The sequence below is a fragment of the Mus caroli genome, unplaced genomic scaffold (assembly GCF_978045245.1).
Source record: "Mus caroli unplaced genomic scaffold, Mus_caroli_1 scaffold_17, whole genome shotgun sequence".
NCBI classification, from domain to species: domain Eukaryota; kingdom Metazoa; phylum Chordata; class Mammalia; order Rodentia; family Muridae; genus Mus; species Mus caroli.
In genome coordinates this window covers 90,919,319-90,939,513 of record NW_028227272.1, presented here as the reverse complement: position 1 = coordinate 90,939,513, position 20,195 = coordinate 90,919,319, and the positions used below count along the sequence as shown (strand labels likewise).

Sequence of the window (20,195 nt, the reverse complement as noted above, 5' to 3'; positions counted from 1 at the left end):
TTCTCTGTGACAAGAGAGATGTGGAAACTATGCTTAGGAGCCCAGGTCTGCTTCCACTGGCTGCCGCTCAGTGGCTCAGGAGACAAGCATCAGTTTTGTTTCTGAAAGGCTCCTCTTTGGACTCTATTCACAGAGGTATCCAGGTTACACTTAAGAAAAAATAAGCATATGAAACCATATTTTTGTACCACAGAACACTGCCAAAGAGTCCCCTGCTTCTTTCAAACTCCCAGCCAGATGTTTTCGTCTGTTTAATAGGGGAAAACCCAGCGCCCAGTTCCTGGGTCCACCGTCACAAGCAGGGTTGTGTGTCCGGCATGTGTGGCCTGTTCCAAGGAGCCAGCCAACCCTGAAGTGCTCACTTAGCTGTAACACTGCTGGTCGCTGCTACCATCTTGAAATACCCAATGCTTTCTGAACAAGGGTCTGTGGTTTTATTTGAAATGCTTTCTACTTGGAAGCAGGCAAGGGTGACCTCTAGCATCCAGGGTGCCTCAGAGACTATGCATGGCTTGATCACAGCATACATCTGACAGACAAGCCACAGGGCCACATGTTAGCTTCTCTCTGCACCTGTGAATTCTCATCATATACAGCCTAAAATCTTATCACCCACCCAGTCCACTCTTAACTTCTAAACGTGTAAAAAGTACAGACAGGATTGGTTGTAGCTCAGTTTGTAGAGTGCTTGCCCAGCATGCATGGCCCTGGGTGTGAGGTCCAGCACCCCACAAAGTGGGTGTGGCACTGCACACCTGTCACGCCCAAACTCAGGAAGTAGAGGCAAGAGGATCAGAAGTTCAAGGACATCTTAGGTTACAAATCAAATTTAAGCCCAGCCTGGGCTCTATGAGCCTGTCACAAGATTAACCAATTAACTTAATTAATTGAAGATTAAAAATCACTGGCTGGGAAAGTGCTCGCCTAACATACTCAGAGGTTTGATCTTCTGCACCACATAAGGCAGGCATGTAAGCCCTGTCTATGATCCCAGCACTGTCCTGCAATCCCAGCACTGTCCTGCGATCCCAGCACTGTCCTGCGATCCAAGCACTGTCCTGCGATCCCAGCACTGTCCTGCGATCCCAGCACTGTCCTGCGATCCCAGCACTGTCCTGCGGCCCCAGCACTGTCCTGTGATCCCAGCACTGTCCTGCGATCCCAGCACTGTCCTGCGATCCCAGCACTGTCTGTGATCCCAGCACTGTCCTGCGGCCCCAGCACTGTCCTGTGATCCCAGCACTGTCCTGCGATCCCAGCACTGTCCTGCGATCCCAGCACTGTCTGTGATCCCAGCACTGTCCTGCGGCCCCAGCACTGTCCTGCGGCCCCAGCACTGTCCTGTGATCCCAGCACTGTCCTGTGATCCAGCACTGTCCTGTGATCCCAGCACTGTCCTGCGATCCCAGCACTGTCCTGTGATCCCAGCACTGTCCTGCGGCCCCAGCACTGTCCTGTGATCCCAGCACTGTCCTGCGATCCCAGCACTGTCCTGCGGCCCCAGCACTGTCCTGTGATCCCAGCACTGTCCTGTGATCCCAGCACTGTCCTGCGGCCCCAGCACTGTCCTGCGATCCCAGCACTGTCCTGCGATCCCAGCACTGTCCTGCGGCCCCAGCACTGTCCTGCGGCCCCAGCACTGTCCTGTGATCCCAGCACTGTCCTGCGATCCAGCACTGTCTGTGGCCCCAGCACTGTCTGCGATCCCAGCACTGTGTGGTAGAGTAAGGGGGTCAGAAGTTCATCCTTCACTGCAGAGTAAATTTGAGGTCAACCTGAGCTATGTGAACTATGACCCTTCCAAAAAAAAAAACAAAGAAAAAGAACAACCCCCTACCACTTTAAATGTTAACCTTACCCCAAACATTAGGGCGAGGACACAAAAATAACATTGGACCAGATAGCTGAACATCCAGAGTCACCCATCTCAGCCACAGTCCTGCAACGTTCCATTGCCCTCTGTCCTCACGTTCCATTTGTCCCAAGGCCCAAGGCCACCACTCCCACCATTAATTAGTCTCTCACTGTGAAGCCAAACCGTGGGCACATCCCATCCTCCTTGAGCACCCACGCTCTTCCCGGATGTCTCTCAGCCGGATGTCTCTACGCCCCCCCCCCCCCCCCCCCCGCAGTCACAGCGCTCCCTCCTCTTTGCCCGCTCCCCTCCGCCCTCCCCATCAGCCCAGTCGCTTAATCACGTTAAACTTCAGTTTTTCCCACCCACAAATGAGAATAACAAAATGCACATTGTAGATTGCCTAAGAATCCTCCATTGACGGAAGGAAGCATTAGCGCCCTCGGAGCACGGGAGCGCTCGGCGCACTTCTGCCTTAGGAGTAACTTAGCGTGTCCGTGTCCGTGTCCGAGCATGAGGAGGCTTTGAACACCCGGATTCAAGATGCACTTGCTGAGGGTGACTTTGAAACAATTTCCACAGTATTTTACTTAGCATCGGTAAATCTTTGCCTTACACTTTATTTGGCACCACGTTTGTAACCGAGTGCAGTGTTCAAATGAATAACGTTCAGAGGTTCACAGAATTTACAGACCGACTGTGCTGTCTTATCCCTGGAGATTTCCAGCCGGGCTGTGACAGTGTCCAGTGCCTTGGTTTGGGGTTTCTCTTCCCCCTCCTTTCCACCCACCTGTCTGTCTGTTTGTCTTGATCTGTGTCCTGACTAAAGGGGGCCCACTGAGTTCTAGTGTATTTCCAAGGTAAAGACCAGGCAGCTGCTGAGCCACCTCACCCACTCCTGGCCCACGCCCCTAATTTGGGTTTTTATGATCTATGAAACCAAGACATGTTGACTTAAGAAAACTGACAGTAATCCAGACACTGTCAAGGGGCCAGAGGGGGGACTGGAAAGGTGGCTTACTGGTCGAGAGCACCTACTGTTTTTATAGATGCCTCCAGCACCCACACCAGGGGTATACAGTTATGTAACTTTAGGGATCCGACCCCCTGTGACTTCTATGGGCAACACACACACACACACACACACACACACACACACACACACACGGCTCAGCAGCTTTTCAGGGATGGGTGCAGGCACATAAGCCGAACAAAATCTTCGTGGGTTAAGCTCTCTCTCTCTCTCTCTCTCTCTCTCTCTCTCTCTCTCTCTCTCTCTCTCTCTCTGTCTCTCTCTCTCTAACATAGAGAAGTCTAGCCATTTGATGCCTGTGTGGGCCAGCTAGGGAGAGCTTGCCTTTGACCTTGACACGGGTGTGTGTGTGTGTGTGTGTGTGTGTGTGTGTTTCCAGATGGGTCTCCTCATTTTCTGTCTTCTATGTTTAGGGACATGAAGGGAGAAGCTGTTTTGTATAGACCAGTGACAAGCAGGAAGCCACCAAATTTCCAGCGCCCTGATCTAGAGGAGACTCACTCTTGTTTTCAGACTTGAGTGTGTCTCTCTAACTTCCTGAGCTGAGTGGACAGTGGACAGGGCTGGGGGTGGGGGTGGCTAAGCTATGGATGCATAACAAAGCAGAGATTGGTTCTGAAAGTCTGGGACCTAGGCTCCCCAGGGCTGCTCCTCCTGAGGGCTGAGGGCTGGCCTGGCCCCCACTCTCTCCCCAAACTTCTAGAACATTCTGGGCTTCTTGCTGAGTCATTCCAAACTCTGCCTCAGTCCTCAGGGAGTGGCCTCTCTTTATCTTCTCACAAAGACACTAATCTCGGTCGGTTTAGGGACCTGGCCAGTGTGTCCCTGTCCACGTGTGTAATCTTCCTATTTCCAAAGAGGGTGACATTCTGAGGTACTGGCAGTTAGGACTTCCATATATCTTGGGGGTGAGGGATATAGTTCCACTCATAGCACCTTCTTTAGAAAGCTTTCTCCCTTAAAAAGACAAACAAAACGCCGGGTGTGGTGGCGCACACCTTTAATCCCAGCACTTGGGAGGCAGAGGCAGGCAGATTTCTGAGTTCAAGGCCAGCCTGATCTACAGAGTGAGTTCCAGGAAACCCAGGAGAAACACTGTCTCGAAAAACCAAACCAAACAAACAAACAAACAAAACAAAAAACAAAAGCAAAAGCAAACAGCTATTAGTATTTAACACTAAAAAAATGCTTGCATTGATCAATGGAATATACACGTTTTCTTTTAGTTTTCTTTGTTCTTTGTCCTTATAGGGCAGACTTTTGAAAAATGAAAAATAACCTAGAAAACCTACACCACTAAGAAAAAAATGCTAGCCGGGCGTGGTGGCGCACGCCTTTAATCCCAGCACTCGGGAGGCAGAGGCAGGCGGATTTCTGAGTTCGAGGCCAGCCTGGTCTACAAAGTGAGTTCCAGGACAGCCAGGGCTATACAGAGAAACCCTGTCTTGAAAAACCTAAAAAAAAAAAAAGAAAAAAAAAAAAAAGAAAAAAATGCTATGAAAATTGAGTTTCGCCGGGTGTGGAGGCACATGCCTTTAATCCCAGCACTTGGAAGGCAGAGGCAGGTGGATTTCTGAGTTGGAGGCCAGCCTGGTCTACAGAGTGAGTTCCAGGACAGTCAGGGCTACACCGAGAAGCCCTGTCTTGAAAAACAAAAACAAAAACAAACACAAAAAAATTTGAGTTTCTTTTCTAAACTGAAATTCAGTTATTTCATCTTAAAATGTTGATCTGCACTTTAAAAATGACTTACTAAGTTAGTGTATTACACATGTGTGTATGTGCACATATGTGTGGAGGGACATGCAGTTAGAGGTCAGGGGACAACTTGAAGGAGTTGGTTCTTTCCTTCCGCCATTTAGATCCCAGGGATCGAACTCAGGTCTGTCGGGCTTAGCAGCAAGCACCTTTGCCCACTGAGCTAGCTTGCCAGCCCTAATCTGTATTTGTAAAGAACCTAAATAGTAAGAAGATGCCTCCAGAGAAAGGCTGAGAGTTCCAGTGATCCAGATGGCTTTCTGAGGTCTTCACTGAGTCTGCAGGCTCTCGCTGCACCTTACCGAAGCAGAAGTGACCTCTGCAGGTCTTGTGCTTCAGACCGTGGGTTTTATCTAACCAACATTCGCTTTCTTCTTAGGAAAAGGTGTTTTCTTTACTCGTCGTCACTCATGTACCTAGATGGAGTTAAGCTACAATGGGTCATTTTAATGTGTGACTTGGGAGAAGAAATCGACTACTTTTCCTGAATTAGCACAGTGCACACTATCGGGTCACTTAGTTCCGGTTGCGTAACTACCTGCCTGCGATTCTCACAGACTGTGTGTGTGAGAGACTGAATGGCTTTGGAAGTCCTGTCAATGTAAACTGCCAATGCCTGCCTGCCGGGCTAATAGGTACTTAAAGTTAGAGAGTATGGAACTGTAATGACTGTCTCTAAAACTCTTCAGGGTGCAGGAAAGCCTCCCCCAACACACATACATACACACACACATACACACATACATACACACACACACACACACACACACACACACACACACACACACACCACCCCTGCAAGACCCAACACCTTCACCTTGTAGATGCTGCCCCGCCCACCTGGACCGCTGAGGGCTTTTCGAACATTTGCCTTGGACTCCCATCTCTCTAGCAAATGTTTCCACAGTTGTACACATGCCTGCAAGGGGGGGAGGGGGACGCGGGAGAAACAGTAGCCCACAGGGAATGCCAAAGTCAGCCCAGTGCATGCTAGCAGGGCCTTCCTATGCAAACACAGTGAAGGATAGAGCCTTCTGCAACATTGTGGCCAGGAGGGGTGGGGCTGGGGTCAAGCAGTTTTCAAGGAGACACTTTCGTTTAATATGTTTTCTAGTGAATGAATGGCTTATAAGCGAGAAGCAAAGTCAGGAAGTATTGCTTGATGCTGCTGCTATGGGGGGGGGAAGCTGGAGGGGGAGGTTTGAAGCTCATTAACACTTCTTAAATTAGAAAATCCTTAACTTAAAAATAGCAAAACCTAGTGATTTCTAAAATTAGCTCCCCTTGCTTTCCATAAATACACTTAGACCTCCCCAGACTGGTCCACCACTAAGCCTTGTGGGCTCAAACAGTCAAGCCTTCCGACAGTCTTTAATGGGTAACCTTGACAAGGAAAGGTTGGGGCAGCCTAGAATTCAGGTCAGGAATCAGCCGGGGGCCCAATGTAAGCCTGGATCTTTCACTCTGCCAACTCTGTTGAGGTGGAGAAGCTGGGGACTGTCCTGACTTGCTTGAGAGGGTCCCCTACGCTGGGCAGTCTCTGTAACTAAGAAAGCAGGCTGAGCCCTGGCTTACACTACTGTCAGATGCATTAAGCATTTGGCCACTTGGAATCCTGTCCCTGGGCAGGAGTCAGCAAGCTTGATGTCACATCAGGCCTGAATTCCAACACAGCCTCTGACCTGCCTCTGAGGTGCCAGAGAAAGCCACCCCCTTACAGATGCAGCCCCCAAGGCCATTCTCTAAGTCACAACAGGTACACACCCTAACTAACGCGTGTCAGTCCAAGTTGTGTGGTTAACATTTGTTATTACTGATTATTGACCAAACAGAAGGAAGGTTGAGGTGTACCAGAAAAACCTGAGTGTAGATATAAGGTAGAACTTCCTCTGTGTGCTTCCCCTAAGTCGTAGGTCCCGGGAGACATCGAGAATGGGAGCTCTGGGGTCTCCAGGAAGCACAGGCTGCTGGGACCTGCATCCTCTCATCCAGCTCTGTCCTTCCACCCTGCGGAGCCTCCATTTTTTTTTTTTTTTTTTTTTTTTAGGACATGTTAATTATCATATGAACTGCCTATGGAAAAGTGTTTCGGTGACAGAAATAAAGGCATCGAGATAATATTTAACCCAGTTCCCTTTTCTTGCCCTCCCTCTCCTCCTGGCTTTATTAGGCTTCCTGCGGGCACCTAAGGACCAGATCCATCCCTGGGGACCTGGGCACTGCTCGGTGCGGCTAGCGGGGGCCCTTAGCCATGGCCAGCACAGCGGTCCAGCTCCTAGGCTTCCTGCTTAGCTTCCTGGGCATGGTGGGAACGCTCATCACCACCATCCTGCCGCACTGGCGGAGGACGGCCCATGTGGGCACCAACATCCTGACGGCCGTGTCCTACCTGAAGGGACTATGGATGGAATGTGTGTGGCACAGCACAGGCATCTACCAGTGTCAGATCTACCGCTCACTGCTGGCGCTGCCTCGGGACCTGCAGGCCGCCCGGGCGCTCATGGTTATCTCCTGCCTGTTGTCGGGCATGGCCTGCGCCTGCGCAGTAGTGGGCATGAAGTGCACACGCTGCGCCAAAGGCACACCCGCCAAGACCACCTTTGCAGTGCTGGGGGGCGCGCTCTTCCTCCTGGCCGGCCTGCTGTGCATGGTGGCCGTGTCCTGGACCACGAATGACGTGGTGCAGAATTTTTATAACCCACTGCTGCCCAGTGGCATGAAGTTTGAGATCGGCCAGGCCCTGTACCTGGGCTTCATCTCTTCATCCCTGTCTCTCATCGGGGGCACCCTGCTCTGCTTATCCTGCCAGGACGAGGCCCCCTACAGACCCTACCCGCCCCAGTCCAGGGCCGGAGCCACCACCACAGCTACCGCCCCTGCCTACCGCCCACCAGCGGCCTACAAGGACAACCGTGCCCCCTCGGTGACCTCAGCCGCGCACAGTGGGTACAGGCTGAATGACTACGTGTGAGTTCCTTCCCCAGGCTTCTGCCAGGGATGCTGGCCCCAAAGGACCAATGATGGATGCGGGAAGGATGCAGAGACCTTTGTAAACGTGGGGAAGCAAGCCCGGAACACAGGGAAGGAGGGGTCAAAGCAAAGACTTCTAAAAAGTGCTGGTTTTTTATTTATTATATGTATTTATGCGGGTGGCTTAATAAGAGCTCAATAAAGAGTGTCTTGGAAGCGTGGCCCATCCATCGGGTTGGTTTGTCTCACGGGAACAAGCCTCGTGGAGGTGGTCTGTGAGGCTGGCAGCAGTAGCTCCTGCTGCATCTTCAAGGTGTGGAAAGCCTCATCTGAGTCCTGGGGATTTGGAGTATCCTGGTTATGCAGCCAAACTAAGGACCAGGAGCCCTGACCTTGACACTGAATCCCTAGCATCCACTAGTGCATGATGGGAAAATCTAGAAAGCTGACTGCTGTGCCCCCAGGAAGTTACAGAGGCCCCTGTAAATCTAGAAGCAAGGCCCAAAGGACACCACACAGCAGAAAGTTAAGCGAGTGTTGCTGTCTACCTGAAAACGGTTTCCACTGTGTAGTGTGTGTGTGTGTGTGTGTGTGTGTGTGTGTGTGTGTGTGTGTGTGTGTGTGTGTGTGTGTGTGAGAGAGAGGGGGGGGGGAGGAGGGAGGGGGACGGCGTAGAGCAGTTCCCCAGAGTCTGTACTCTACTGCCACCTTGTGGCAGAATCTGGGATCACACCATTCAGGTCATAGGCTTGCCCAAAACCTCTCTTATCAGATAAGAGTCTTGCTGGCTCAACAGTTCTGGTACCTCTGCTTTCTGTGCGCGAAGTTCAATCAGGAGTGCTTGGCCCCCAGGGCTTAGCTGTATATGTTACCCTCTTTTTCTAAGTCCTAGCTGCCGTGACAACAGGTTCTAGGGAGCTCCTTTACCTAGAAAAAGAAACTCCTAGAAAGTTGTGAGGCCCCCAGTGTCCTTCCTGGTTCCAACCACATGACCAGAAAGCTGTCTGCTGTCTCCCTGAACCTCCCTCCCACACCCTAGCCCAGGGAACCTAGAGCTGTGCTCACATCCTTTCTCTGCCCTGACCTCTGCCAAAGGCTTTGAGTGGGGAGGACACATCCACTCAAGGGCTGAGCGTGAGAGTCCCCAGCACGAGAGTTGCAGTGGGGCAGGGTGAGGCTCAGTGGCTCAGCCTGGGGAGACCCTGGCCCATGATCACAAAGGGTAAAACTGAATATCCAAACGGGATGTGGAGAAAGGGTCACAGACCAAGCCCTAGACCTACACAGGCGTCAATGATGTCATAACCCTGTATTAGTTATGATCCTAATTACAGCCACCTGTCAGTGACTGGGGCAAAGTTCAATCGGTGAGTGCTTGCCCAAAACTGGGTTAAAACCAGGTGTGGAGAGGCGCACCTGTTAGTGAAGAAATTAGGAAGTGGAGATCAGAAGGTCGGAAGTTCAAAGCCATCCTTGGCTACACAGCCAGTTCAAGGCCAGTCTGTGCTAACCAACACATCTCACCTGTTAAGATGCGACTCAAGGGAATGAGGGCCTATTTTGGCTACAGTCTGAGGGTTCAATCCAGCGCGGCAGCAGGAGCGTGAGCATGGACATGTCGAATCCAGTCAGGAAGCAGTAAAAGATGGACCCCGGTTCTCAGCCAGCTTTCTCCCTGCCGTCCGACCTGCACCCTAGCCCACAGAACCGTGCTGCCCACAGTTTGTGTGGCTCTTCCATCCTTCCTCAGTTTACCAACCTCAAATCATCCTCACAGATGTGCCCGTTAATTAATCTGCTAGATGATTCTAGAGCCGTGGTTCTGTTTTTCTTTTCTTTTTTTAAATTTATTTATTTATTTTATGTATATGAGTGAGAACACTGTAGCTGTCTTCAGACACACCAGAAGAAGGCATCAGATCCCATTACAGATGGTTGTGAGCCACCATGTGGTTGCCGGGAAATTGAACTCAGGACCTCTGGAAGAGCAGTCAGTGCTCTTAACTGGCTGAGTCAACTCTTCAGCCCGAGCCTTGGTTCTTATCCGTCCCAATGCTAGGACCCTTTAATACAGTTCCTCATGCTGTGGCGACACCCCAATTTTGCTTCTGTTATGAATTGTAATGTAAATATTTGATATGCTGGATATCTGAAATCTGGCCCACAAAGGCATCTTGACCCAAGGGTGAGAACCATTGTTCTAGAGTGGTTGACAAAGTTCACTGTCACAGCCTCTAGTGTCATGCTTTGTTTGCCCTGACATTATAGGGCTCTCTGGACTCTTAGGAAGCTTGGGGTGGGGGACTTGATCTGAGGAATCTCTCTGTTTCCTTCAGCCAGTCCCACCTACAAACCTGCTCTGACCATGAGGCCTCATGAGATCTCCTGGTGTCTTGTTAAGGTTTCTATTGCTGTGACAAATCACTGTGACCAAAAGCAAGTTGGGGGAGACAGGATTTGTTCAGTTTACACTTCCACACCCATAGTTCATCACTGGAGGCGGTCAGGACAAGAACTCAAGCAGAACAGGAATCTGGAAGAAGGAGCGGAGGCGAAGGCCATGGAGGGTGCTGCTTACCGGCTTGCTCCTCATGGCTTGCTTGCTCAGCCTGCTTTTTTATAGACCGGAGAATGGCCAGCCCAGGGATGGCTCCACCCACCATGAGTTGGTGATCACGAATTTTAAAAAATGCCTTACAGCCAGATCTTAGGGAGGCATTTCCTCAACTGAGTTTCCCTCATTCCCAGTGACTCCAGCTTGGGTCAAGTTGACACAAAACCAGCCAGCACACCTGACAGCACCAGGTAGCTAGTCAGACAAGAGCAGGCTTGAAGGTCACTGGGGATGCCTCCCCCCCCCCCAATCAGCAGCTTGTAAAATGAAGAACTCAAAAGATAAGAGCTGTGTGTCTAAGTATAACATTTTCAAAAATAAAGAAAAATTGAAGCTGGGCAGTGGTGGCACATGCCTTTAATCCCAGCACTTGGGAGGCAGAGGCAGGCAGATTTCTGAGTTCGAGGCCAGCCTGGTCTACAGAGTGAGTTCCAGGACAGCCAGGGCTATACAGAGAAACCCTGTCGAAAGAAAGAAAGAAAGAAAGAAAGAAAGAAAGAAAGAAAGAAAGAAAGAAAGAAAGAAAGAAAGAAAGGAAGGAAGGAAGGAAGGAAGGAAGGAAGGAAGGAAGGAAGGAAGGAAGGAAGGAGAGGAGAGGAGAGGAGAGGAGAGGAGAGGAGAGGAGAGGAGAGGAGAGGAGAGGAAAATTGAGGGAGGGGGGAAGGGAGATGTGAGTTTGTCTCTGGCTTCGGGTAGATATGACATTCTCAACCACCAGGTGGCACAGAGTCTCATTGCTGGTGAAGCACTTTCCTGGTGGGCATGAGGCCCTTGGTCCAAGCCCCAGCAGGGTTTAACCCCGGTGCAGTAACACCTTCCTGGAATCTCAGAATTTGGGAGGAGGCAGGAAAGTGAGGCCTTTAAAATCCTCCTGGAGAGACGCTCAGCACGTCGAGCGCTGGTTGCTCTTGCAGAAGACCTGGACTCTGTCCCTACATCAGGGCTCACAACCACCCATAACTCCAATTTTACAAGATCCCACACCTTCTTCTCCGAGGGCACCAAGCACTCATACAAACATGAAGACAAATGCTCAAAAAAACAGATAAGTCTAAAGGAAAACGAAAAAAGGAAAAAAGAAAGAGAGAAAGCTGGGCGTGGTGGCGCACACCTTTAATCCCAGCACTCGGGAGGCAGAGGCAGGCGGATTTCTGAGTTCGAGGCCAGCCTGGTCTACAGAGTGAGTTCCAGGACAGCCAGGGCTACACAGAGAAACCCTGTCTTGAAAAAACAAACAAACAAACAAACAAACAAACAAAGAATCTAAAAATAAAAAGAACAGTAGAAAGGGAATTTGAACCAGGACTTGCATCTAGACGATCAGTCAGGGATGTATGTCAGCTCCAACACACGAGACAGGAGTCTAGTCTCATGTGAGTTCAGACAAGCACATACATGATTGGTGGTCACATGTGGCGCTTCTCATAGAGCATGGGTCCTGACTGCATAGGATGAAAGGTGACATCAGCCCCAAGTCTGAATCACAGAGGAAACAGGAAGTGACGTCTGTCTTGGGTCTGCCCTACACGGGGCATCTAAACCAGGAAGTAGATCTGAGGAAGCTCGGATTACCTCCTGCAGGACAAGTGCCTCTGTTCCTCTAAGCCTTTTTCTTTTTCTTTTTTTTTTTTTTTTGGCCACACAATCAGGGTCATCACCGGGGGTAGACGCCAGCTCCTACTCGGTCTTCAGGACGAGAGCTTAACCAAGATGGAGTGTTTTGGAGGTGAAACACAACACTTGAGTTTCAGAATGAGAAGGAACCATGAGTCAGACTCAGATGTGTGCCAGGAACCCATTGTTACAACGTGGTATGAATTACAGCACCGCCCTTGTGGATTGAGAAACGCCACATTTGTGTCCTTCGAACTTGGCTCTGATCCCTAGAGGCCTGTAATCTACCAGGCTTTCTGGGCCCTCCTCCTCAGTTCAGGCAGCCCGGGAGGCCCAGAAAAGAAGGGGCTAGTTGGGCTGGAGAGATGGCTCAGTGGTTAAGAAAACTGCTTGCACTTACAGAGGTCTTGAGTTCAAATCCCAGCAACCACATGGTGGCTCACAACCATCCATAATGAGATCTGACGCCCTCTTCTGGTGTGGTGGTGGCGTCGCATGCCTTCTATCCCAGTACTCAGGGGGTAGAGGCAGGTGGATCTCTATGTTCAAGGTCAGTCTGGTGTCTCCAGTTCTAGGACAGCCAGGGCTACCCAGAGAAACCCTGTCTCAAAAAAATGAATGAAACAAAACAAAAACCAAACAATGCTGGGCAGTGGTGGCACACGCCTTTAATCACTTAAAGTGCAGCACTTGGGAGGCAGAGGCAGGTGAATTTCTGAGTTCGAGGCCAACTGGTCTACAGAGTGAGTTCCAGGACAGCCTGGGCTACACAGAGAAACCCCTGTAAAAAAAAAAAAAAAAAGAAGGGGCTAGTTTCAGAAGTGACACCTGTCTCCCCACTTGGGGCAGCCCTACCACAGGTCACCAGACCCTGATGTCTTCCAGCCCCAAGTTTCCTCCATCTGTCCCTGAAGATACACACTGGAGCCTTCTACCTGTAAGTCTCTCCGTGGGTTTTCTGTGGGTCTCGAGGAAGCCATTTGCTGCCCTGGGTTTATGCCCCTCCTGTACTGAATGCTTCTGCCTCCTCTCTCCTGGACAGCACACCCAGATGCTCTCATGGTTTGGGCCTTTTGAAATCTTAGACCTCTGAAGTCTCCCCAAACATCCTATGTTCAAATTGTGACCAGAAGTAGAAATACTATGAAACTAAAACAGTCCAGAATTTGTACCACAAGCCACTTACTTGATAACGACAAACTAGGTAGAGAACCAGGATATTGACCTTAAAATTGGGAACCTGGGTCATAACTGCTGGTCAGGTTCCACTGGCTGCTGATGGCATGTCCCACAGACTGAGGGAGGGAAAGAGGAACAGCCTAAGTTGGAGTCCCAGGATCCACAATGGTGGAAGGAGAGGACTCCTAAAAGCTATCCTCCGTTTCAGGAGTCACATGTCGCTTGAAGTCTCTGTACACCATGTGCTGGTGTGTGCCTGTGTGTGCTGGTGAGGTCTGTTTCTAGCTGTACCACAGGGGAACAGGGGCTCAGGACGTGGCTTGGCTGGTACAGTGCATGATGTTCTGGAGGAGGAGGCCCAAGGGTCAGAAGTTCAAAGTCATCCTCTGGCTATGAAAGGAGTTTGAGGAAAGCCTGGGATACCAGAGACCTCTGAAAATACATAACGAAAAGTCTCCGAGTCCCCGGACTTTTTCTAATTATGAGAAAGGAAAGCAGAAGGGAGAGGAAGACTGAGACAGAGACAAAGGAAAAGATTGCAAAGTTTTTTAAAAAGTCTATGACTGGGCAGCTGTCCAAAGTAAAATATAGAACTTCATGTAGTAAATTATTTTAAAATACTACCAACAGGGTTTGCACGTGCGTGGTGTGTGGAAGGGGGAAGACATTAGTAAACAGCCCATTTCCTGCCCAAGAAAGGCCAGTGAAGGTTACCCCATAAATCACCCCCCACCCCAGGCTAATCACCTGCCTCTTCCTCAAGCCTCCTCTTGCTCAGCCAGCCTCACACAGGCAGGTAGAAGCCCAGCACAGGACTGCTTTAACCCTATGTAAATGTTACCACCTTCCCCAGCGGCTGGCAAATGATTGACTGACTGGCGCTGTCCGTGTGCCAGGACAGCCTACCGGCTCCTGCCTGGGGCATCATCTGCCTCCAGCTCTGGGGAGGTCTGGGGATTTTTAGTCATCTCAGGCATTTTTCCAGCACGAAACATTTGCATAGACTTCTCATCTAGCCTAGTAAATAGAGAGGGTTTTGGTCCAGTGGCTCCAATAGGAGTCTGAGGAAGTGGGCACTTGCCATGGGTGGGAGACCCATGACCTTGTCAGTCATGAGTTAGATGCAGCAGGGGGCCTGGGAAATGAAGAGGGAGTGGGGACGGGAAGCCTTGGGATGTCCTTGGAGGTCCTTGGTCTAGAGCCCACCTCCTGACAGGTATTTACATATCACACAAATTTGGTTTTTTGCCTTGTTTGTTGTTTTGTTTGCTTGTTTGTTGTTGTTGTTGTTTTGTTGTGTTTTTTTTTTTTTAAATTTTGAGACAGGGTCTCTCTGTTTAGCCCTGGCTGTCCTGGAACTCACTTTGTAGACCAGGCTGGCCTTGAACTCAGAAATCCGAAGTTTGCTGGGATTAAAGGAGTGCGCCACCACGACCGGCCTGTTTGCTTGTTTTTGAAACAAGGTCTTGCCCAGGTTTGTAGCCCAGGCTACCCTCAATCTAAATCCTCTTGCCTCTATGTTCCCAGGGACTAATAGACCTCTGCCACCTCATCCCACCCAATGATATCACACACTTTTTATTTTTTACAGAACCAAAGGTGCCTAAACCAGATCCAGGCAGCAGTGAATCAGACTTTAGAGACAGCCGGGCAGTGGTGGCGCACACCTTTGATCCCAGCACTTGGGAGGCAGAGGCAGGCAGATTTCCAGGACAGCCAGGGCCATACAGAGAAACCCTGCATATAAAAAAACGGACATTATCAAGCATGGACAAGGAGGAGGGCCTTGGTGGGGGTGAATTAGCGTGATGGCTTGGGTCTGCGCTGAAGAGGAGATTCTGTGCACTACACACTCCTCGATGGACCTTGGAGGCTGGAATAAGGACACATTCATCCCAGGAGCCTGTTGTTAGCATTCTGTCTAAGCTCCGCCCCACAGTTACCTGGCAACAGACAGGGAGGCCTGGCCCACTCTAAAAGAGGCTGCTTGCCCCCTCCTCCCTCTCTTGCCTCTTGCCCTCTTGCTCCCCCTCTCTCCCCATTCCCTTCCCTCCTTTCTCCACGTGGTCATGGCCAGCCTCGACTTCTCTACTCTCCCTCTCTCTGCCTTTCTCTGCCTCTATTACCCTCTTTAACTCCCCTCCCCGTGCCCTGAATAAACTATTCTATGCTATACCGTCGTGTGGCTGGTCCCTCAGGGGGAAGGAATGCCTTGGCATGGGCCCGCCTAGGCACCCCCCTTCCCGCAAACTTTACCACACCCCGATATAACATATCTTTCATTTCTTTATCACCTGTATGGCAGCCACTTAGGGTCAGGATGGGTGTGTTCAGCTCTGTGCACAGCTCCCCCAGTGCAGGTTCATTTTCTCAGTCAGTCCATGAACTCCGATGGTCTGGATACGTTTTTTGTTCCCGTGGCAGCTGAGAGCATAGCTTTGTGCTGGGTAAAGAATGCCATCTCCGAGTCCCTTCAAACATGTCACGTGTGAATCTGTTTTGAGCGTAAACACCCATTACTAGGACCAGTGTAAGCGGAAAAGAAGGCCTCTCTTGCCACAGGCTACCCCATTGGCTGGGCACCAGGTAAGGTCCAACCTGAAGCAGAGAGGGAAGGAATCAGTCAACCTACAACTACTACTAAAGATTTATTTTAATTTTAGTTGTGTGTGTGTGTGTGTGTGTATGTATACAGTGCAGCTGGGAACAGAGGGGGCATCAGATCCCCCAGAGCTGGAATTACACAAGATTGTGAGCTGCCCAGTGTGGGTGCTAGCAATGGAATCCAGGCCCTCTGTAAGAGCAATGCTCGTTCTTACCTGCTAAGCCTTCCCTCTCCTTCCCAAATGTCCACAAATTCTAGGAAGTACAACAGAAACTACAAGCATAACCTGAAATAAAACAAAAACTAATAATACTGAAGAGGAAAAAAAAAGAAAGTAATGTTCAGCCTGTTGGAAATGTAAAAACAAAATTCTTCCCCCCCTCCCTATTTTTTATTTTTAATTTATTTATTTTTGGTTTTTCAAGACAGGGTTTCTCTGTATAGCCCTGGCTGTCCTGGAACTCACTTTGTAGACCAGGCTGGCCTCGAACTCAGAAATCCGCCGCCTCTGCCTCCCGAGTGCTGGGATTAAAGGTGTGCACCACCACACCTGGCTCCCCCCTCTTATTTTAAAGAGAAAAACTACAGCAACAGTGTATTTGGGAAGTTACACTGGGAAGGTTACTGTGTCAAAACCCTGCTGAATGGGGGCCAAGGCTGAGGCAAACATGAGCCCTATCTGCAAATGCCTCCCAGACTACAAATCAAGTACCCTGGGAGGAAACATAAAAAAGTTCACACACAAGACCAGGAAGGGGACGGAAAGGTGGCTGATGAGCCCAAGACCTATCACTCTCTGAAGGACAAGGTAGACAGTAAGAGGAAGGAGCAGAGAGGAGCAGAGATACAGAGGGTTGAAAGTGAAAGCCAGTGAGCCGGCTCAATGGGTACAGAGGTCTGCTGCCAAGCCCAAAGACGGGAGTTCGATCCCCGGGGCCAGAGTGGTGGAAAGGGAGACCCAACTCTTACAGGTTGTCCTCTGACCTCCACAGGCGCACTGTGGCACGTGCGTGCCCACACACACATTTAAAAACAAACAAACAAACAAACAAACAAATTTTTAAAAAAATTTAAAAATGTGCACACACATTTAAAAACAAACAAACAAAAACGAAAGAAAAATGTACCCAAAATGTTAAATTTAAAAGCATCATCGGAAGGGCACCTGGGTGACAGCTGGTCGGTGGCCTTGGTGCCCACCCTGGGCAGACCTCATGCGGATGGTGCGTTTCATGGTCACTGAATGCTTTCTCAGGGAAAGGATTAAAGTGAAGGTAGACTCGCTCGCTGTGGACATAACTCGAGCAACTGACCGATGGACAGGGAGAGGCGCGGCTGGGAACCCGATGGACAGGGAGAGGCGCGGCTTCGGGAACCCGATGGACAGGGAGAGGCATGGCTGGGAACCTGGTCCCCTCCACTGCTTGCTCATTTGTGTTTGTATTGTTTTCATCCCTGGAATCCAGGTAGGTACTGGGGATCAAACTCAGGTCGGCAGGGTTGGGGTCACCCATTGAGCCTTCTCTCTGGACCCTCTTTTTCTCCTTTTGATTCAGTTCAAGACCCTAAGCCCACGGAATGGTGTTGCCCATGTTAGGGGGCCCCTTCCCACCTCAATAAATGGAATTCCCCCAAACCCCTCACAGACATGCCAAAGGTTTGTGTCCAAGATCCTGTCAAGTAACAATCAACATCGGGCTGGCGAGATGGCTCAGCGGTTAAGAGCACTGACTGCTCTTCTGAAGGTCCTGAGTTCAAATCCCAGCAACCACATGGTGGTTCACAACCACCCGTAATGAGATCTGACACCCGTAATGAGATCTGACACCCTCAGTGTGTCCGAAGTCAGCTACAGTGTACTTAGATATAATAATAAATAAATCTTAAAAACCAAAACAAAAAACAACAAAAAAAATCAACATAACCACCATAGAAGGGCTTAAAAAAATGGCTTCTCGCCCGGCACTGTGGAACACGTTGTTAATACCACCGATCAAGAGGCAGAAGCGGGGGTGGGGTGGGGTTGGGGGGTGTCTTTGTCAGTTCAAGGACAACTGGGACGACATAGAAATATCCCACCTCAAAAAAACCCTCCAATAATAATAATAAACCATAAAAATAATAATACAAAGATAAAAATGGCTTCTTTGCTGTCTTCTTTCAACTAGGGAAGCTGGCAGGAGTCCATGGGACATTAGGAGCTCTTTTTTTTTTTTTTTTTTTTTTTTTTCTTTTTTTGGTTTTTCGAGACAGGGTTTCTCTGTATAGCCCTGGCTGTCCTGGAACTCACTTTGTAGACCAGGTTGGCCTCGAACTCAGAAATCCGCCGCCTCTGCCTCCCGAGTGCTGGGATTAAAGGCGTGCGCCACCGCGCCCGGTACATTAGGAGCTTTTATAACGCTTTTCTCTGAACTGTTGAAAGCTCTGTGATTTTAAAAATAAACTTATCTTTTTTTAATCAGGCATATTCATACGTGACCTATGTCCTGGTATTTTATTAACACTTACATCAGCATTTGTAACAGATTGGTGCAATTTGGGGGTTACATTTGTAAGTGCATGTGTGCACGAAGAGAGGGAGGACCCAGCCCTGGCTGGAGAAATAAAAGGAGACCCTGGGAATGCAGAGGCCCCTGGAGCAAGTTCTCAGGCTGCCGTGGAAACCACATACCCAGCTGTGACTTAGGCTGAGCCAACCAGAGAGGTGTGACATTGAGCACCGTGCAGCCAACTGCAGCTCACCTCTCTGTGCCTCTGTGAGGGCTGGGTTTATGTCAACTTGACCAGAGTCATCTAAGAGGAGCAAGCCTCAATTTTAAAAATGCCTCCATGAGATCCAGCTGTAGGGCATCTTCTTAGTGAGCAATGCAGGTGGGCCCAGCTCTCTGTGGGTGATGTCACGTGCCCTCCCCCAACCTTGAGTGGGTTGATTCAGACCTGGTGTTTGCCACAGCCCGCTAGCCCACCTAGGGTGGAGTCTTCCGACCTAGGTAAAGTCTATTGTCTGCCACATCTGCAGCTTCCTGCAAGAAGCTACTACCTGCAGAGCAGCCTCAGCTCTTTGTCCTGCCGAGATCCTGACAAAGGAACAGGATCCTGGCATATGGGGGATGGGTTTCTCCCCTTAAGGTCAGACTCAAAAGTAAATATTGAGCCTTGATCAGAGAACTTTGTCTGGCTGCCCTTCCCATCCATCCACAGCTTTCCTTTTAGGAACCCAGGAACCCATGGCCACTGGTGGCTACAATGCCATCCCTGGGCTGGTGGCCCTGGGTTTTATAAAAAAGCAAGCTGAGCAAGTCAGGAAACAGCACCCCTCCATAGCCGGCCTCTGTGTCCACTCCAGCCTCCAGGCTCCTCCTCCCCGACAGCCAGGCCTCAGAAGAACAAATGGGCCTCTCTGGGCTCCATAGTGTCTCTTGGGCTGCAGAGACAGTTCCCTCCACCCAGGGAAGTACAGTGGATTGGGAGCTGGAAAGTCTGAAGGTCCCCTCTCCCCAAGGATGTTTAGCCTGGAAAAAAAGGCCAATAGAAGTGGAATTCTCTCGAGTGCAGGCAGCTGTGTGGGGCTGCGGAGGGAAGAGCCTGCTGTGTGAGAAGCAGCAGCAGGCACAGATTGACCCACAAGTGCTTTGGGTCATATGTATGCTGGCTGCAATGGGCATTGGGTGCGGGGATTCTACTCAAGGTGACCCAGGAGGCCAACCAGCCAGACTCAGGCTACCGTCTACTCTCTGGTCCAGGCTGGTTTACCTCACTGAACCTCGAGCACTTGCTCAGTTCCCAGCACTGGCCCGAGTTGGTAGCTAATTTGGGAGGTCGAGCTGGAGAGTTTTTAGATGCAATTAAGAGTTAAATCCCTGGAGGTTAATGGTACCCACTGCCTCTGCAGAGGATCCCAAGTTTAGTTCCCAGTTTCCCACAAGGCAGCTCACCACCACCTGTAATTCCTGTTCCAGGGGCTCTAGCCTTCCTGGGCACCCATGTGATCCACATCCATACATGCAGGCAAAACACTCATGCATATCAAATATTCTTAAATTTTTAAATTCCTCAAGTCTGAACAAGCCATCTGGTGCAAGCAGGCATGGCGCTTTGGAACTGCTCCAGCTGCTGAGGGCCGAATCCATCCCTCCCCAGCCCCCATCCAGGCAGGAGCAGAGCCTGCAGCAGCCGCCTGTTCACTACCACCTACCCAGGTCTCTGTACACCCTTACCAACAGTTCTGTGGAGTCCCTCGGGTAGTTACATCTGAATGTGTTATGGAATTACTGAGGCCAAAGATCCCACTTGCCCTTCAGTGGGGTGTCCTCCAGTTACCCCGTAGCTCCCCCAAGGGTAGCAAGCTCTCAATGCTGGTTGCCCTGAAGTGTGTGCTGTGCCTGGCTCACCCACAGTACCTGACTCTGAATGAGTGAAACACACATCCACACAGAGACTGATGTTATCTTGTTTTCTGAGCCCATCCCACTGTGATCCAAAGGTGCTGCCACCAGATCCACAACTCTAGACAAGGGCAGGCTCAGACGGAGGGCCAAGCAAGGTAGCCAGCCATCAAGCCCTCTGA

The 20,195-nt window shown here is 50.2% G+C and overlaps 1 protein-coding gene across 4 annotated transcripts in view; it reads left to right on the top strand.

The window, feature by feature from the left end:
• Nucleotides 1-7,837, top strand: part of Cldn14 (claudin 14) — an 88,410-nt gene extending 80,573 nt beyond the window's left edge. For all 4 annotated transcript variants that reach the window (XM_021184831.3, XM_021184830.3, XM_021184828.3 and 1 more), the window contains one exon: nt 6,817-7,837. In XM_021184831.3, coding sequence (XP_021040490.1) covers nt 6,898-7,617 — 720 coding nt within the window. In that variant the 5' untranslated portion in view covers nt 6,817-6,897 and the 3' untranslated portion in view covers nt 7,618-7,837. The remainder of the gene's footprint in view (nt 1-6,816) is intronic.
• Nucleotides 7,838-20,195: the final 12,358 nt, after the last annotated feature.